Below are 19,465 nucleotides of genomic sequence, written 5' to 3' on the forward strand. Positions count from 1 at the left end.
TTACAAGTGCTAGAATAAAGAAATGTGATAATTACAAGTGTTGGTGAGGATGTGGGGAAATTGGAGACCTTGTACACGGCTGGTGGGAATGTGAAACAGACAGCACTGGTGCCTCCAAAACGTAAACACAGAACGTTACCATATGACCCAGGAACTCCGCTGCTGGGCATACATCCCATAGACCTGAAAGCTGGCATTCAAAACAGGTTATGCACGAATGTGTGTGTCAGAACTATTCTAAGTAGCCAAAGGTAGGAAGAACCCAAAGGTCCACAAACTGCAGTGGATAAACAAAGTGTGGTCTATCCATACAATGGAATATTATTCAGTCATTAAAAATAGGGAATTACTGGCACTTGCTACAACATAGATGAACCTTGAAAACATGCAGACACAAAAGGACACGTATTTTATGATTCCATTCCTATAGAATGTCTGTAATCAGGAAATCTGTACAGACAGCAGAATCGCAGCTGCCAGAGGCTGCAGGGAGGGAGTGCAGAGGTAGGATAGCAAAAGGTATGGGTTCTTTTGGAGGTAGCAAAGGATTCTACACTTAATTACAGTGACGGTGGCACAACCCTGTGACTATACTAAAAACCAGTGAAGTGTCACCTTCAGTGGTTTGTATGGTCTGTAAAGGATGGCTCAGCAAAGCTGTCTCTAAAGAATGAGAAGATCAGCCTTTGTTGCAGGCTCGCCTCTTCCTCTCCACCCTGAACTCCCAAAGCACCCGGCTGGGGACATACGATGGACAATCTCTTTTTGTCAGAACGAAACAAAACAAAACAAAACAAAACAAAACCAAAGAAAAACACCCTTCTTAGGTTTGGACAAAACTTGCAGTGTGGAGAAAAAAAACTTTAAATAACTTTGTGATGTGAGCGAGGCTTAGGCGAGTTAATTGTATGTATTGTAAAAATGTGTGATTGGTGTTGAAATGTTACGTGTCTACACTATACATATTTGTTTTAAAGTTTTTTAATGTTTATTTTTGAGACAGAGAGTTTGAGTAGGGGAGGGGCAGAGAGAGAAAGAGAGAGAGACAGAGACAGAGAGAGACAGAGACAGAATCCGAAGCAGGCTCCAGGCTCCAAGCTGTCAGCACAGACCTGGGTTCCAGGCTCGAACCCACACACTGCGACATCATGACCTGAGCTGAAGTCGGACACTCAACTGACTGAGCCCCCCAGGCGCCCCTCCATTATACATATTTATAAAGTGGTCTCAATCTCAATGGCTGTGCTCCCAGCAAAATTCAGACGCCTCCTGCTAGGGAGCATTTCTTGAAACAGTGGGGTGAATTCGCAATGTTTAGCCTTTCTGTCAGTGTAAGAAAAACAGCTGTGTTTCACAAGGTAAAGAACATTATGTTCCTGATTTTAAAAAGCAAAAACCACACAACACAAACCCTTGGGAGTCCTGCCAAACCCTGGCCCATTTGTTCTACGGTAAAGCATCAGACTTTTGACCCCTTCTTGCGGGTACTGGAAAGACCTTCATGGGTCACCGCGTTGTTATTTCGGTGCGGTCACAGCACTGAGGTCCTTGAAGCTCACTGCGGTTCTCGTGTAGTTGACGGACGGTCTTCATGCCCCGTGTTTAGGGCTGACACTGCTGAATGCACTGGGGGGCTCCACAACTAGAACAGTGATGGCGAGGGGAGCGCCCACAGCGGGGTGCTGGGACGGAAGCGGTGTAAGAGGAATGGGGGCCCACTGTCTCGATGGAGGAACTGGTAGAAACAGGAGCCAGGAAGGAAGCTGTTCGCATGAAGTCCGCAGCCTGAGGCGCCCCAGTTGCTTCTCCAAGCTCTTTGTCTTGAGGCTTCACGTTCCCGCCTGGACGGATCCGTGCACTGAAGGCCCAGTTGGGTCTCCCCCCCCCCCCCCGCCCCGCGCCAAACTCAAAATTAAATATTTGCCTTCAACGGGAGGTAACTTCCCAGGGAACTGACACATTTACAAACCACCTCAGTCCTGGGTGCCACAGGTGTGCAGCCCCCAAAACAGCCTAAAACTGTGCATGGGCGAGTTCTCCAAAGTGCTTAATTAACAATTTAACCAGTCCTTCTCAACCTTTTCCAAAATATTGAAGAGAAGGGACCACATCCAAATTCATTTAATAAGTCCAGCATTACCCTCATGCCAAAGCCAGAAAAGAACACACAATAAAAGGAAATTATAGGCCAGTATCCCTGTTTAATAAAGGTGTAAAAATTCTTAACAAAATACCAGCAAATCAAATTCAATAGCACCATAAAAGGATCGTATACCATGATCAAAGGGGATATATTCCAGGGATGCAAGGATGGTTGAGCATCCACAAACCAACCAATGTGACACAAGTCATACGATCACCTTAATAAATGCATTAAAATCCAACATCTTTTCATGATAAAAGCTTAACAAACTAGTATAGAAGGAATGTTCCTCAACATAATAAAAGCCATATCCTACAAGCCCTTAGGTAACATCATCCTCAATGGGGAAAAACTCAAAGCTTTTTCTCAAAGATCAGAAATAAAACTTTTATTTAACATAATACTGGTAGTCCCAGGCGAAGCAATGAGACAAGAGAAAAGAAATAAAAGGCATCCAAATTGTAAGAAAAAGATGTGAAACTATCTCTCTTTGCAGATGACGTGGTCTTATATGTAGAAAAAGCTAAAGACTTCACCAAAAAATTTTTTAAGTAAACAAAATCTGTAAAGTTGCAGGATACAAAACCAACATACAAAATAAGTTGTGGTTCTATACACTAGCAGTGAACTATCTGAAAAAAAATGTAAGAAAATGTTCTCATATATAATAGCATCAAAAATATTTAGGAATATGGGGCGTCTGGGGGGCTCAGTCAGTTAGGCGTCTGACTTCAGCTCAGGTCATGATCTCACAGCTCGTGGGTTGGAGCCCCGCGTCGGGCTCTGTGCTGACAGCTAGCTCTTTGGATTCTGTGTCTCCCTCTCTCTCTGACCCCCCCCCGCTTATGCTGTCTCTCTCTCAAAAATAAATAAAAAGATTAAAAAAAAACTTTAAAAAATATTTATGAAAAATTTAACCAAGGAGTGAAAGATCTGTACACTGAAAATGGTATGATAGTGATCAAAGAATTTGAAGAAGACACAAATAAATGGAAACATATCCTGTGTTCATGGGTTTGAAGAATTAATATCATTAAAATGTCCCTATGACCTAAAGTGATTTACAGATTCAAAGCAATCCCTACCAAATTCTAATAGCATTTTTCACAAAAATAGGAAAAAAATACTAAAAGTCCTCATGAACCACAAAAGATCCCCTATTTGGGGTTGCCAAAGCAGTCCTGAGCAAGAAGAACAAAGCGGAAGGCTTTGCTCAAATGAAATTACAAAACTGCAGTAATCAAAACACTGTGGTACTGGCATAAAAACAGACCAATAGAACAAAGAACACAGGAATCAGCCTGCAGACGTGGTCACCTAATCCCTGACAAGGGCACCAAGGATCCACAATGGGGAAATAACAGTCTTTTAAATAAATGGTGCTGGGAAAACTGGGTATACACAAGCAAAAGAGTGAAGATAGACCCGTATGTTACACAATACAAAGAAATTAACCTGAAATGGAGGAGCACCTGGATGGCTGGGTTGCTCAAGTGTCTGAATCTTGATTTGGGCTCAGATCATGATCTCACAGTCGTGAGGTGGAGCCCCACATTGCACCTCTCACTGAGTGTGCAGTTTGCTGGGGACTCTCTTTCTCCCTCTCTGCTCCTCCCCCACGCATGCACACGCAGGTGCTCTCTCTCAAACAATAAACATTAAAAAAAGAAATTAACTTGAAATGGAGTAAAGACTTAAAAACAAGACCTGAAACTCCTAGAAGAAAACACGGGGAAAAGCTCCTTGACATTGGTCTTGGTAATGAGTTTTTGGATAGGATACCAAAAGCACAGGAAAAAAAGCAAAAATAAAGAAGTGGGACTACATCAAACCAAAAAGCTTCTGGACAACAATGGAAACCAACACATCTGATAAGAAGTTAGTATCCAAAATATACATGGCACTAATACAACAGTAGCAAACAAAACAAAAGAAAAACAAACAACCTGGAAAAAAACGGGCAAAGGACTAATGTCCATCGACGGATGAATGGATAAAGAAGATGTGGTACAGATCTATACAAGGGAGTATTACTCAGCATTCAAAAGAATGAAATCTTGCCATTTGGAGCTACGTGGATGGAAGTAGAAGGTATTATGCTAGGCAAAATTAGCAAGTCAGAGAAAGATAAATATCATATGACTGCACTCATATGAGGACTTTAAGATACAAAACAGATGAACATAAGGGAAGGGACGCAAAACTCATATAAAACCAAAGGGATGGACAAAAGATAAGAGACCTTTAAATACAGAGAACAAACTGAGGCTTGCTGGAGGGGTTGTGGGTGGGGGGATGGCTAAATGGCCAAGGGGCACTAAGAAGGACACTTGCTGGGATGAGGGGCGCCTGGGGGGCTCAGTCGGTTAAGCATCCGGCTTCGGCTCAGGTCAGATCTCACGGTTCGTGGGTTCGAGCCCCCGTCAGGCTCTGTGCTGACAGCTAGCTCAGAGCCTGGAGCCTGTTTCAGATTTTGTGTCTCCCTCTCTCTCTGACCCTCCCCTGCTCCAGCTGTCTCTCTCTGTCTCTCAAAAATAAATAAAAAGCATTAAAAAAAATTTAAACACAGGGGATGGATCACTGAAATCTACTCCACAAATCATTATTGCACTATATGCTAACTAGCTTGGATGTAAATTTAAAAATAAATAAGTAAATTTTAAAAAATAAGTAAAACAAAAGCATTAAAAACTGGGCAAAGGACTCGAATAAATGCCAGAAAATGCAAACCAAAAGCACAAAATATCACCTCACACTTGTTAGGAGGGCTGTTATTAAAAGGATAAGAGATGGGGCACCTGGCTGGCTCAGTTGGTGAAGCGTGTTACTCTTGGTCTTGGGGTCATGAGTTCGAGGCCCGTGTTGGGTGCTGGGTGTAGCATTTACTTTAGAAAAAAATCTTAAAAACAAAAGACAAGAGATACCCAGTATTGGTGAGGGCGTGGATGAAAGAAAGCGCCCGTACACTGCTAATCGGAATATAAATTGGTATAGCCATTATGGAAAACAGTATGGAGATTCTTCAAAAAATTAAAACTAGAACTACTGAATGATTCAGCAGCAATCCCACTTTTGGGATCTCAAAGAGATGTATGCATTCCCATGTTTATTGCAGCATTATTACTAACAACCAAGACATGGAAACGATCTAAGTGTGTATTGATGGATAAAGCAAATGTGGTGTACATACAATGGAGTATTATTTAGCCATAAGAAAGAAGGAAATGCTGCCGTTTGTGACAAAGCAGATGAACCTGGAGTGAAATAAGCCATGCGCAGCTAATGCATCATCTCATTTGTACGTGGAACCTGGAAACGCCGAACTCACGAACTCACGTTACCAGAGAGCAGCTTGCTGGCGGTGCTGGGGGCGGAGGTGGGGGCAATGGGGAGAAGCCGGCCAAAGGGTACAAACTTCCAGTTGTCAGAGAGATTAGTTAAGGTACGGCGTGGTGATCATAGTTGATAAAATCTCATAGTATACTTGAAATTTGCTGAAAGAGTGGATCTTAAGTGTTCTTACCACACACAGAAAAACTGTAAGTATGTGAGATGATGGCTGTGTAACTTGATTGTGGTAATCACTTCACAGTGTATCCACGTATTGAATCCTCACGTGGAACTCAAGAGCCCAGCGCCAGGGTGGAAAGTAGCTTTCCCCAGACCCCATTTGATCCGTGGCCACACTTGCAGGAGTGGCGGTGCGCAGTGGGCTGTGCTGAGGGAATCAGGCGGGAACGGAGCCGTCACGACGGCCGCCAGGGCTGTGGCCGTATCTTCATTAGCACCGTCAAGGCTTGCAGCCAGTGTATGCATTTGATCTTCTGTGACTGTGATGAGTTCAGGAAGATCTAGCCAAAGAACTCAAAACAAGCAGAAAGAGAAGAGAAGAGAAGTGAGTCCTCGGTCTGGTGCTGCTTTGGGGAAAGAACCTAGTGTCAATGACGGTAGACAAATCTCCTCCCAAAGATACTGGCGTTGCCCGACTGTCACTTGCTGGAGCTGCCAGGGACCCAGGGATGAGGAAAGCTCCTGGCAGAGGAATCCCAGCTGGTGTTTCGATGCCCCCAAGCTCCTACAGGACTTGCTGGACCAGTCTGAGGGCCAGCCCACCAAATGATGACCCTGCAAGACAGAGGCACTCTGGCAGCCACTACAGCCACTGCCACAGTCAGTACTGGAGGGGCCCCAACCTAGTATCCACCTGGCTTAGGGGTCCTTCCCACCTATGGGCTGACGGCACCCCCTCCAGGCACGATGGACCCACCACCTGGCATGAGCCTCCCATGGGTCCCCCAATGGGGATCCCCTTCTGGATGAGGAACTCCAGTTGGCATGTCCCCACCAGGGATGCAGCCCCCTCCCCCAGGGATTTGAGGCCTTCTTTGACCCTTGGCCACAGTTATGGAAGTCGCTCCACAGAGGCATGGGCCCAATGCCCCAGGGCCACGTTACCACAGACCTGTTTGTCTTGCCATTGTTCTCAGTCAGAGTCTCACCGGACGGTCTCGCTTCCCTTTCAGGGCCCTCTCCCTCTGGAATGTACCCACCAGCGCCCCACACCCATATTGGCCCTCCTCAGCCCCCTGACTGTCTCTTGTAAGGCTGTCCGTAGTCCTTTTACTTCCTTGTGGCCTGTGAAACTAGTTTATAATAACTTCTTAAGAATACTATAAATGTAAAAAACAAACTCCCATATTATACACCTTAATTACACATTATACAACCTAAATATATACACAATTTTTATTTGTTAATAATACCTCAATAAAACTTAAAAAAGATAAATAACTTAAAAATGGGTAAAAGATCTGAATAGACAGTTCTCCAAAGTAGATACACATTGCCGGTAAAGCACATGAAAGAAATCCTCTAAATTATTAGTCATCAGGGAAATGCAAATGAAACCTGAAAGGTAACACTTCCCACACAGTAGGATGGCTGAAATCAAACAAATGTGGGGAAATTAGAGCCCTCATACATTGCTCATGGGGTTGTAAAATGGTTCAGCCACTGTGGAAAATACTTTGGCAATTTCTCACAAAAAGTTCAACACAGAATTAGCATATGACCATATGATCATTAAAATCATATGACCATATGACCCTTAGGTATATACCCAAAACAACTGAAAACAGGTATTGAAACAAATACTTGTAAAGGAAGCAGTATTCACAATAGTTCAAAAGGGAAACTGCCCAGATAGCATCAGTGAATGAATACATAAGTGGTAGTGTATCCATGTGGTGGAATAATATTTGGCCATAAAAAGGATGAAGTACTGATACACACTACAACGTGAAGGAACCTAGAATGTATTAAGTGAAAGAAAGCAGGCCCAAAGGACCACATACTTAATGATTTCATTTATATGAAATGTCCAGAAAATCTTTAGAGTCATGAAGTGAAGAGTATTTGTGAAGTTGAGGGGGAAATGGGGAATGACAGCTCATGAGTCTGGTGGTTTCTTTTGAAGGTGGTAAAGATATAACTTGATCTTGGTGATCGTTGTACAACTCCGAATATACTAAAGCTACTGAACTGCAGACTAAATGGGTGAATTGTACAATATATGAATTAAGTATCGATAAAGCTGTTTAAGAAAACATGACCGAAAAGTATGTGATATCAAAGTATTGTACATGCTATCTAAACAAACTTCAACATTCTTTAATGGAATACATCAAAACGGAGGACTCAACAAAGTAAAAGTAACAGTGTCTAGCATTCATATAAAATTTCTAGGCATAGAAAGAAGCAGAAAAATGTGACTCATGCACAAGAAAAACATAAGTCAACAGAAACAGCTAGAATTATGAAAGATGAAAGAATTAGCAGACAAGCATCTTAAAATAGCTAATACAGCTATTATGAGTATCCTCAAGGGCTTAAAGGAAGATATAAAAAGAACCAAATGGAATTTCTAGGGATGAAAAATACAATATTGGAAATGTAGCCTGTCCTAGATGAGATTAGCAGAAGATTAGACTGCAGAAGAAAGAAGAAAACCTCAGTGAATTTGAAGAGACTCAAACAGAAGGTCTTCCATTCGAAGCAAGGTCAGGAAAGGAGAAGACTTTAAAAATGAAAATGAATAGTCTCGGTCACTTGTGATACAATATCAGGAACTATGTTACACATTTGATTGGAGCATTGTATCCAATAGTAGAAAAATACGCATCTTTTCAAGAGTACAGAGAACATTGACCTTGGTAGAGCATATTCTGTTTCATAAAACAAATCTCAACAAAGTTTAAAAGATTGAAATCATAAGAAATACATTGTTTGAGAAGAAAGGCAGTACTTAAGTCTAAATGGTAATATTATAAAGAGGAATCTCAAATAAGTTATCTAACCTGCCTTAAGAAACCAGAAAATAAAGAGAAAAATAAACCAAAAGCAAGCTGAAGGAAATAATAAAGAGCAGAAATCAATGAAATAGGAAACAATATAGGGAAAACCAATGAAACCACAAGTTGGTTCTTCGAGGTCATGAACGTCGATAGCTCTCTGCCCAGAACAATGAAGAAAAAGAAGAGAAGACTTACCAACACAAGGACCGGCAGTGGCAACATCAGTACGGATTCCGCACATAAGAAAAGCTTCTATGTCTGATGCTGGGTGAAGGGTGGGAGGACATGTCCTCAGGTGGGAAGCAGCCTCCATAATATGTGACTGGGGCCTCCCTAAGAATGCCACATCAAGGGTTTCCAAAGTACTGTCCTGTGACCACTTAACTTTCCCAAGACCTGAAGATCCCTAGACCTTTCATCTGGAGGCCCCAACATGGCCTCCTTTTCCAGAGTATTCAATCAAGCAATGGTTGTTTATTTTGTTATCGAGCGTCCACTATGCAGAGTTTGTGGCCTCGCTCCTCTGGACACGGCCCGCCCCAGGCCCCGATCCTGTCCTAAGGATCCGCCCTCGGCCCGCAGCCACCCTCTCCAGCACTCCTGTGTGACACCCCGGTGCCTGGCAGCTTCAAATCCCACGTCATGCTGCTGCAGGTCTGCGTCAGGTGCAAGGAGAAAGGGTTGCCACGCGAAGGGCAGCCGCACAGCCGGGCCTTTCTTCCGTCACTCCAGGTGCTCCGCCCTTCACCGCACTACCGGTCCTCGCTCCGTCCGCTGGCCCGGAAGAGGAGGGACCCGACCCCGCATCCATCAGCCTCGTGGCCCACGGTCCGTGACGCACCATGGGATCTTCTGCGTCCAAGGCTGCCCTCGGGGCTACCACTGATGAGCCCACAGAGCCCGAGCCGAAACACCTGGCAGGTAAGTTGCAGTCCTTGTGCCCGAGGCTCAAGTGCCTCTAATGTCGTGGGCGCCCCACTCCTCTCCTACCAGCCCCCTTCTTCCTGCGGGGGGGGGGGCTGGAAGGGAGCCACTGGCCTTTTTAACTCCAAACTCTGAACTGTTTACAAGGTATCCCAATAACTTAGGACGCGCGAAGTGGTGGAATAATAACAAGCCAGGCTTGGGAGAAGGGTCTCACTCCCAGAGTACGCCCAAGCCCCCTTCACAATCGTTACATTCAGCAAGGCTTCCGGAACCAACGAGGGAAAAGTCTGCAGCCCAGATCAGCCCCTGAGCAGGCCTAACCTACGGTCAATGACCAGGCCTTAGAACATTTTTTGTGCGCCCATGAATGTTTCCAGGTGACCCAATTTTGATCCTTAATCTGTTGCTCAAAGACGGAATAGACTCCCATGCCTGCCCTCCCCCCTACTGTTTGAGTTCCCATTGAGCACGGACTTCATAAACAATACTTGCTATCACCAGTATACAGAAATCCTGCTGCCTTTGAGAAATTCATAGTCAGCTCACTCTTTTGAGCACCTCTTTATTTTGCTCTTTTGCTTAAAAACTCTCCATTGATTTGGTATATATTTGCTTTCTGAATTTTTAACTTCTTATCATCACAATAATTTACAGCAACTGACACTTCACTCTGTGAAACAGATTACACACACACACACACACACACACACACACACACGCTTAATAGTATTCTGGGCAGGCCATGTAGGAGATTCTGGAGACTATATATCATACACCCCTGGATGTTGATGTATGTGTGCCAAAATGTGCTTCTCAAGGCCGAAAGGATGAATCATAGTTATCCATGTGAAAGATGCATGGAACTGAAGGGGACACTTGAGTCAGTACCATGATGTCCAAAAGGTTCAGTCCAAAGCCTGAGATCATGGGAAACTTCACAGAAAGAAGAGTGAAGCAGACTTAGAAAAAATATGACAGAAGCTCATTCTTCATAACCTTAAACATGGCACAGCCACTGGCACGTAGTACGGATACTTGAAGAAATGACTCTGGCTGGTCATTCTGGTGCTGCATGCCTGTGAATGTGCTGCTTCATGATTAAGTGCTAGACAGGAAGTTGTTTCATAATGATAGTTTATAGACAGTTTTGAAATGAAAGGATTTTTTTAAGTTTATTCATTTTGATAGAGAGAGAGAGAGAGAAAGAGAACACTAGCTGGGAAAGGGCAGAGAGAGAGGATCCAAAGCAGGCTCTACATTATCAGCACAGAACCGAACACGGGGGTGGATCCCATAAACCACGAGATCATGACCTAAGCTGAGATCGGGAGTCGGACTCCTAACCAACTGAGTCACTCGGGCGCCCCCAAACAGGATTTTGAACTGATAAAAAGTAGGGAATCCTTGCATATTGTTGAATGGAACAATGAAATGATGAAAGTTAGCTTTTGAGGAGTTGTATGAATGCTTACAACCCAGAGCAGGAAGTTGGGAAGCTGTTTCAGTAAAGTAGGGATAAGGCTATGCGGAAGTGGACTCAAGAACAAGCAATAGGGGCACCCGGCTGGCTCAGTCAGTAGAGCATGTGACTCTTGATCTTGAGGTCATGAGTGTGAGGCCCATGTTGGAGGTGGAGTGTACTTTAGAAAATTATAAAAAAAAAAAAAGAGAACAAGCAATGAAAGGTTATAGGATGCACACAAAAGGGTCAGCATGGGGTGCCTCTGCAAGGAAAGCTCCTGACTGAACCTTCACATCTTGTCACTTTTCTCGGAAAAAGGCAGTACGACCTAATGGTTAGCGTCTTGGTCAAACAAATGTGATTTCAAATGCCAGCCCTGGCACTTGACCGCCTGTGTGACGTTGGGTATGTTAGCCTCTTGAGTCCTATTCATTCACTTAACAAGTATTTACCTTAATCTGTTGTATGCCAACTGCTGTGCTGGGTCTTGGGGAGACCCGGTGACCAAAATGGACACAGTCCCTCCCCCTCGTCATGTATACAGAATAACAGACAGGCATGAACTATCATGTAATATGTAGCAGCACAAATTGTGACATCTGTAATGAAGAAAATGTTTTAGATTATTCCCTTTGTCATTTCTGAGATTTGATTGCATCCGTGTTTAAGTTAAAATTACCACTTTTGGTTTTGAAAATTATTTCTCAGTCCATGTTTTAATGCTTGTCACTGTCTCTGATTCAGATCTAGTACAATACATCAACGAAACAAACATGAGTGTCGAACGTGTGGCTGATGTTCTTTCTGAGAAAAGCAGGAGCAGCAGCTGGGTGGTGGTGTTCAAGGCCCTGGTCACGGTGCATCACCTCATGGTTCACGGGAATGAGGTGAGCATGCGTAAATTCAGTGGGCAATCATTTCCTTGTTAGTTCAGAGCACTGCCAGTCCACAAGGGCAAAATATGCTTGGTTCGTCAAGGTTACTGTCTTTTACTTTGTGACAAGTAAGCGAAGTAAACACCAATAGGTTCCCAAAGGTGGATTTTCCCATTTTTACGTATGAGTATATCTTTACAATCAGTATTTGAGGTATACAGTTTTAGCCACTAGAAGATACAGTGGATAATAGAGTGAATATTTCACTCAGTTCTTCAGCTGATTTAGACCAAAGAGAGAAAACCCTCAAAAATGTATCACTTTACTTTACCAGGAAATCACCCTGTCACCCGTCCAGCCCTCCCCACATACAAACACTCTTTGTATTTTACAGAGCTGAAATGTTCTTTAACGTGAAATTACTTATTCTCCTTGAACATTTTGTCTCAGTAAGTTTTGCATTAAAAGTTAGGATTTAGAAATTGACTGGATTTTGAAACTTACTATAAAGGGACTAATTATACAGTCTAGTATTGATTAAAAAATGAACATACATACATGGAACATAATAGAGAGCTTGGAAGTAGAACTATATACTTATATCAGAGCTCGGTGGCACTAAAAATGTGGGGGAAGGTATAGAATTTAAAAGAAAGCCTTTTGGTAGAAATAACAAGCTATGGAAAAAATAGAACGACATCTTTATCTTACCCTAATATAGAAAAATAAATTCCGCATGATTGAAATGTCTATAAATGCAAAACACTAACATTTAAAATTGAAGAAAATGTAGGACAATATGCTATAAATGCCATACATTTGAGCGAGGAAGATGCCCTAAAGTTGGAATGAAGTATTTCCGACATATACATTACAGACCAAAGATTAATATTCAGAATACCTTATCAGTAAGGAAAAGGCATTACTGTGGAGTCGTTCACAAGACAAATGAACAGAGGGTTCATAGAAGAGGAAACCAGAATGGCTGATGACTGTCTGAGAACATGCTCAGAGAAGCAGAATTTAAGACGTCTGACAGTATCAAGAGTTGGGAAGGTCTTGAGGAAATGAGAATCCACATACCCGGTGGATGACATGTAAATATTCATTGCTAAACTTTATGATTGTGAAGAGGAGAGCATTGAGACGTGTTTAGTAAAATTGAAAATGCCAAGACCAGTGACCCAGCAAATCCACTTTCATAGCATATTTATAATAATTGGAATTTATTATGATGTTTTTTCTATCAGTACAGGACACATAACTAAAATGAGGGGTTTATAAAATTAAATCAGATATATACCAACGAGGCTAGATCTGAAAAACCATACTCATAGAGGAAGTAGGTTGCAAAATGACATTTATATATAGTATGATTTATGTAAAGTTCAAAATACTTAGTAGTTAGCCATGGGACAAATATATCTGAAACTATAAAGAAAATAGATTATAAAGATTAAAATTATGCTACTGGTTACTTCCAGGGAGGAAAAGGCAATGGAACTTGGGGATGGGCAAAGGGCAGTTTTCACTTCATAATACTTCATTCCTCTTACTTTTGAAATAGCCTTGAAGCAGTTATGTCAAAAAGTTAGCAGTTATCTTTTCTGGGTTGTGAGGTACACAGATGTATCAGATTATATTTTTCTGCAAATTAAGTTGTTATAAAGTTTAATATTAAAATAGTTCTATAACTAAAACTTCTCAAAATCAGAAAGGAGGGAATGGCTAGATAGAAAGTCACAGCAGAGGGGCGCCTGGGTGGCTCAGTCAGTTAAGCATCTGACTTCGGCTCAGGTCATGATGTCATGGCTCCCGAGTTCGAACCCCGCATCGGGTTCTGTGCTGTCAGCTCAGAACCTGGAGCCTGTTTCAGATTCTGTGTCTCCCCCTCTCTCTCTGCCCCTCCCTTGTTTGCACTCTGTCTCTCCATCTCAAAAATAAATAAACATTAAAAGTCCCGGCGGAAAAGAGTGTGTATTCACGTGAGCCTCAATGTTCAACCCCTCATTTCTTGGGGAGAGTTGAGATCAGTGCATATTCTTATGTTGCCCTCACTGTAACCAGCGCTCCTGAGACAGATAAAAGGTGTGCGATAGAATTGAGTTAAATCTGCATTCACAATGATCAACTCATTAAAGAGCTCTACTTGTGGACAGAAGCTAATTTTATAATTTGGCACATTTGACAGCGTTTTATCCAGCATCTCGCATCTAGAGACTCTTTGTTCACTTTACACTACTTCCTGGATAAAAGTGTCCTAGAAGGTAAGATGATTCTTTGATGGAGATATTTCCATGGGGCCAGGTGGGGGACTCTGTTTTGCCAACTGCGCCTGGCTAACACGTGGGCAGGCCTGGGGACGGAGGGTGACAGTGGGATGGGGAGTTTCAGGAAAATGCTAAGAATTTCCGATAGTTTTGTGGAAATGTGAAAAAAATGATAAAGTTAATTACTTCCTCGATTCATAAATGTCACCATCAACACTACATCATGAGGTGATTTCAAGGCTTTGAGGAAATAAATAACGTTTAGCAGAAAGTGTGAGGAATATTGGAATAGATCATTAATAAGGTCCATTCTAGCTTTGGGGCTTCAAAGACGTCATCGAGGTAGATGGGTGAATGCGGAAGGAGAAGTCTCGGCATTTATCGACACGTACTGTAAATGGTTAGTATCGGCTACACTGGAGACAATAAAGTATTTCATTTTTAGGCTATACTATGTCAACCTTCATCAGACGATATGGCAGGTACCTGAATGAGAAGTCCCTCTCATGTAGACTGATCACATCTGACATCACCAAAGCCAAGAGGGGGTCAGTAAATATCACTTGTTTGTCAGTAAGAAATACTGAAGTACACACGTGTTCTGACGTGTAGTTGTCTAAAAACACAGCTTTATTTCAAGATGCTGATGTCCCAGTGCTTCTCAAACTCTTACCGACATTATGAATCTCTTTGCTCTTTTATAGGACGGGTGGTCTGATGAGAGCTATGGATACACAGCAGCTGCTAAACACTCTCCCAGTCATTCAAATCCAGTTGGATGCTCTTCTTAATTTTAATGTAAGAGCTTCAGAAATCCTTTGTGAACATACTGGGAAACGGCACTGTTTAGCGGTAGGTGGGAGGAGGAATTATTTTAACCTGTGGCTGTGATTGATTACTCTTTGATATCATTTCCAGGCAAGTCCTGACCAACTCACGAATGGCATAATCCACGCTGCTTTCGTGCTTCTCTTTAAGGATTCTGTTCGCCTCTTTGCAGCCTATAATGAGGGGATCCTCTGTCTGCTAGGTAGGCTAAGGAATAAACATTGCTTAAAAAAATAAACTGGTAAAAACCTTTCATCTCTACATTTAGGCTCATATTTGTTTTAGCTGCAAAATAAAAGATCCTTTCAAGGTCATATGTATTTTTAAATAATGAGACATTATATTGCTTTTTTGGATAAAAATTACTTGACTAATTAGCCACAGGCTTTTTTAGTTTTGATATAAGTGCTAATTGATATTTCTGGGAAATTTACGAGGGAGTCAACATGGATTGCCATATTTATACATAACACATGGTCATATCATGTCATTTTGACTTTCCTAGGAAGATATAGCCTATACCATAATTGTTATTATTATACACAAGCATATACTTCTTATGCTTTCCAGGAAATTTCTGTCCTAATTAACCCTAATGAATGATTTATTTCATAGGAAGTGTTCTTCAAGCTTCATTGATGAGAATTTGAGATTTTTCTTACACTGAAGAAGTATCTAGTACATTTGTATAGTTATAAAAGAATAGGAAACACAGCCCCTTCCCTCAGAAAGCTTCAGATTGTGATGTTGATTAATAAGAGTACAGACTGAAAGAGAAATTAAATTAAACTATCTGTATCGTCCAAACATCAGTGGTAGTCAGTTCGTACAGATCTGTTAATCGTATGGCTCAACTAGCGTTGTTGTTTGCCAAGACACAAAATAGCTGGGTTAAAACTATAATTGTTTTTGAACAAGTTAAAATCATTTACAGATTCCTCTTTAAAAAGAATGATCACAATGGAGTGTAATTGGAAAGTTGCTATGATATTGGTTCCGTCGTGTAAATTCGTTTTTCATTTTTAGACAAGTATTTTACTATGAGGAAAAGCCAGTGCAACGAAAGCTTGGATATTTACACCAAGTTCATTGCAAGAACCACCAAGTTGGCAGAGTTCCTGAAAGTAGCAGAGGTACAGAAATCTGTGTCTATCCAGGGCTTTTCTGCTGGTTTCTGTATTGGTTTAGTGTGTGGTATCATGGGATCTGCCCCCCATACACACACACACACACACACACACACACACACACACACACACACAGAAGTTGGTAGTATTGTTAACTATTTTGTAAACAGTAAAACTATACACTAGTATCAGGCAGTTCGAGCTTAGCCTCCCACCAGAAACGACTCTAACACTGGGCCAAAATCATGTGACAAACATCTTTTCAGGCAGTGGACAGTAGGAGGCATATGAGGTGACCCCCACATTTGCCCTGACATTCAGAACCCACTCAGGATAATTAGTCGAACTTCTGAAAACTGAAGCAGAAACACCCCCAAACCAAAGCCCACTATTACTCAGAGGAGAACAGCAATATGAGTAACAGCTGACTTCTGAGGCCTTGACAAGTGAGAACACGTCTGAGTAATACCCAGAATGCAGGCTGGCTCTTTCCAGAAGAGCAAAGATTCACTATCTGGCAAGTCTTGTCTTTTATAGGGTTATCCTCAGGACGAATAGAAGTTTGGGTTCAGGGTACAAGGCATACTTTAGCCTGAGACAGTTTTCGTGATCAACTAGGCACTAGCGCAGCAAGGCATTCGTGCACTAGTGATATTTTCTCTTTTGTGGGCACACTGGTCTCACACTTACTTTTCTTTGTTGCCTCTCCCTGCTTTCATGTGTACTATTCCCCCTGGCTTGTGAATTCAGCAAGTCGGAATTGACCAGAAAGACATCCCGCGCCTTATACAGGTCAGTGTATCTTTTCTATGTGTTTAAATGACGTTTTTTGTCCTATGTTTGTGTGTTTATTGCATCAGTCATCATCTGAGACTCCATCCTTTGCCATAAACTTAACGTGTGTATTTTCAGTCCCTCGTGACTTACATACACACATATGTATTTTGAGAGAGAATGCATGCAAGCTTGAGCAGGGGAGGGGCAGAGAGGGAGGGAGGGAGGGATGGAGGGGGGGGAGAGAGAGAGAGACAGAGAGAGAGAGACAGAAGAGAGAGAGAATCCCAAGCAGACCCTCCCTTGTCAGTATGGGCCCAGTGTAGGGCTCGAACTCATGAACTGTAAGATCATGATCTGAGCCGAAATCAGGATCAGAACACGTAACCAACTTTGCTTTTTAAATGGACAATGGAAACAGCAGGACATTTGGAAAATTTGGAATCTCAAGCAACTCATTTCCATTCTCCATGCGCCATGTATGCAACCGCAAACTGGGTGTAACACTGTCTTCCTCGCAGCAGTGTCATGAGAATCCAGTGGACACTGATCATCAGGAATCTGTCACATGGCAGTAGGTGGGATGTGACGTAGTGGTGGCTGTGCAGCAAGTGTGAGTGACACAAGGGTCCAGCCACCTGCTCAGGGAGCCCGCGTGTGCCTTTTGCTTGTGCGCTGGCCTAGCATGGACCTGCCACGGAGCCGTTTCCTGCTCTGGGCCCCAGAGTGCTGTGGCCAGGCCATCCGGGATCTGGGCCAGAGCATTCTTCCCCTCGTGTGGGAACACGCTGTCTCCAGAACGCAGAGGTCCTCCAGGTGTCATGTGTCCTTTTCAGCGGTGGGAGGAGGAAGATGCACTACATTATCTTCTGTTCTGGACGGAGTCTCCTGGTAATGCCCTGGCCACTGGAACTCTAAAAAGTTTACCACAGTAGAAGGCCCGTGATTCTTTGCAAGCTTTATCTCCTACCCTCTGGAGGGCACGTCGCTTTGAGGGTCTCTGCTGCACTGGCCACTCCCTGCTCATCTGATCCAGGTAGCATGACATCATGCTTGTCAGTGGATCAGAATGATTTTCTGAGGGGCAACCGCAGGACCTAGACTTCTTCGGACCATATTGTGACAGAACGTGGAGGGCTCACACAGCTTGGGTCAAAACTGTATACTGTTGTCCATTCCGTGCCTGCAAACCCTTTCTGGTCCACACTTTTGACAGCAATGGGAAGGAGAACACTCACCAAGCTGACAGTCTCCCGCCGTGCGTCTGAGACTGCAGTGACCCACCTCTACCGGAGGAGCTGCCGTGGCTGCCACTGTGGCTACAGTCAGATTTGCACTTGATTGATTCCGCTGTAGTTCGTCCCTCTCCAGGGTCTGACTGGTTTCGGGGACCATGACGGTGACCTGCACGGAGCATGATGGAGGCCATGGGAGATGGTAGTGTTGTCCATTTACTATTGTGCCTGGAGGGCAGGTGGAGGCCGTTTCAGACCCAAAGAGCTGCACTCCACAAGTTACATGCTCCATCACCGTCTTCCCTCACCCCACCCCTGGCCTCTAGGCCTCTACAGCTCAGTCACGTGGTAGCCTAGGGACATAGGACCTTCATGACCGTCCCCCCCAGCTCTCCCTTTCCCATGAGTTAGTGCTCTGACTCTTTCCCAACCAGGTCCCTGACCTTGCTGTGGCAGACCTGCCTTGGCTGGGACTAGAGGAAGGGGAAGTACTCACATAGTGCCCGGCACCGGTGGTAGTCATGTGAAGAGAGAGCGGGTGAAGATGCAGGGGGTGAGAGGGGCAGTAGATTGAGGTTCCCAAGGGGATGAGAGGACACTGGATCCAGAACACTGTGGACACGCCTGTGGCATCTGGTAAGAGGATGGAGGAGGCAAGGATCGGTGCTTGCAGACACAAATGAATGTTAGCTTTGGTGGCAGAGGAGGAAGATTCTGTCTGATGTCTCCTCATAAACCTTTAAAGGAAAGGAAAGCGTCTTCTAATGTACACACGGCACAAGCACTCCTTCATGTGCAGCAAAGTCCACGGGGACTGGTGCACGACATTGAACTCCGCTGTTGGAGGAGATGCTTTCACAGCTTCCTGAAAGACAAGTCCTATCACCAGAACAGAGAAAAAGTGGCAGTGTCTGGGTGAGCAGGGAGGAGATGGGATGTCATTGTCCAAAGCCGCCATAAGCGGTGGCTATCAATCAAAAGTCATTCACAAACACATGCCTGACTCGTGTCACGAGGAAGGAGCATAATGAATGGCACACATTCCCACTCCTGAGTTCCTGAAAAAGACTACAGAAGCAGGACTAGATATCTCCCAAAATGCCGGCGCCTGATTTTGACCTCAGTTCCTTCAGGGAGGTGGTAGGGGTGAGAAGGGGTGTTTGCTGAGAACTGCAGCTTGGCCATCATGAGGCCACAGATAAGTATTAACTGGCCTGGCCTTGGCTTCTTGGCCTTGGCCTCTTTCAGTGCTCACTGCCTGTGGCCAGAGCTCCAAGGGGAATATCAGACAGGAGTCCCCGGATGGAGGTCCACGTGTCCCAATGGAACACCCTCTCCTCCTTACCTCGCTTCTGATTCCTCGGACCCCCAGATCAAAAACAAAGTACATGACTGTGGGAGACGCTGCACAAGGCAGGCCAAGGTCTTCGTAAACTTTCTTGCAGACCTTCCTTCCTTCCTCCCGAAATCG

General features: G+C 43.6%; 1 protein-coding gene and 1 pseudogene across 3 annotated transcripts in view; both read left to right on the plus strand.

The window, feature by feature from the left end:
* The first annotated feature begins 1,653 nt into the window (after window positions 1–1,653).
* LOC115283542 lies at window positions 1,654–9,332 on the plus strand (annotated as a pseudogene).
* Window positions 9,328–19,465, plus strand: part of LOC115284059 (phosphatidylinositol-binding clathrin assembly protein-like) — a 39,911-nt gene continuing 29,773 nt past the window's right edge. For all 3 annotated transcript variants that reach the window (XM_029930636.1, XM_029930637.1, XM_029930638.1), the window contains exons 1-8: window positions 9,328–9,417; window positions 11,630–11,772; window positions 13,952–14,027; window positions 14,476–14,578; window positions 14,735–14,828; window positions 14,949–15,060; window positions 15,885–15,991; window positions 16,736–16,777. In XM_029930636.1, the coding sequence (XP_029786496.1) occupies window positions 9,339–9,417; window positions 11,630–11,772; window positions 13,952–14,027; window positions 14,476–14,578; window positions 14,735–14,828; window positions 14,949–15,060; window positions 15,885–15,991; window positions 16,736–16,777 (756 nt within the window). In that variant the 5' untranslated portion in view covers window positions 9,328–9,338. The remainder of the gene's footprint in view (window positions 9,418–11,629; window positions 11,773–13,951; window positions 14,028–14,475; window positions 14,579–14,734; window positions 14,829–14,948; window positions 15,061–15,884; window positions 15,992–16,735; window positions 16,778–19,465) is intronic.

Source organism: Suricata suricatta, chromosome X (assembly GCF_006229205.1).
Source record: "Suricata suricatta isolate VVHF042 chromosome X, meerkat_22Aug2017_6uvM2_HiC, whole genome shotgun sequence".
NCBI lineage: Eukaryota > Metazoa > Chordata > Mammalia > Carnivora > Herpestidae > Suricata > Suricata suricatta.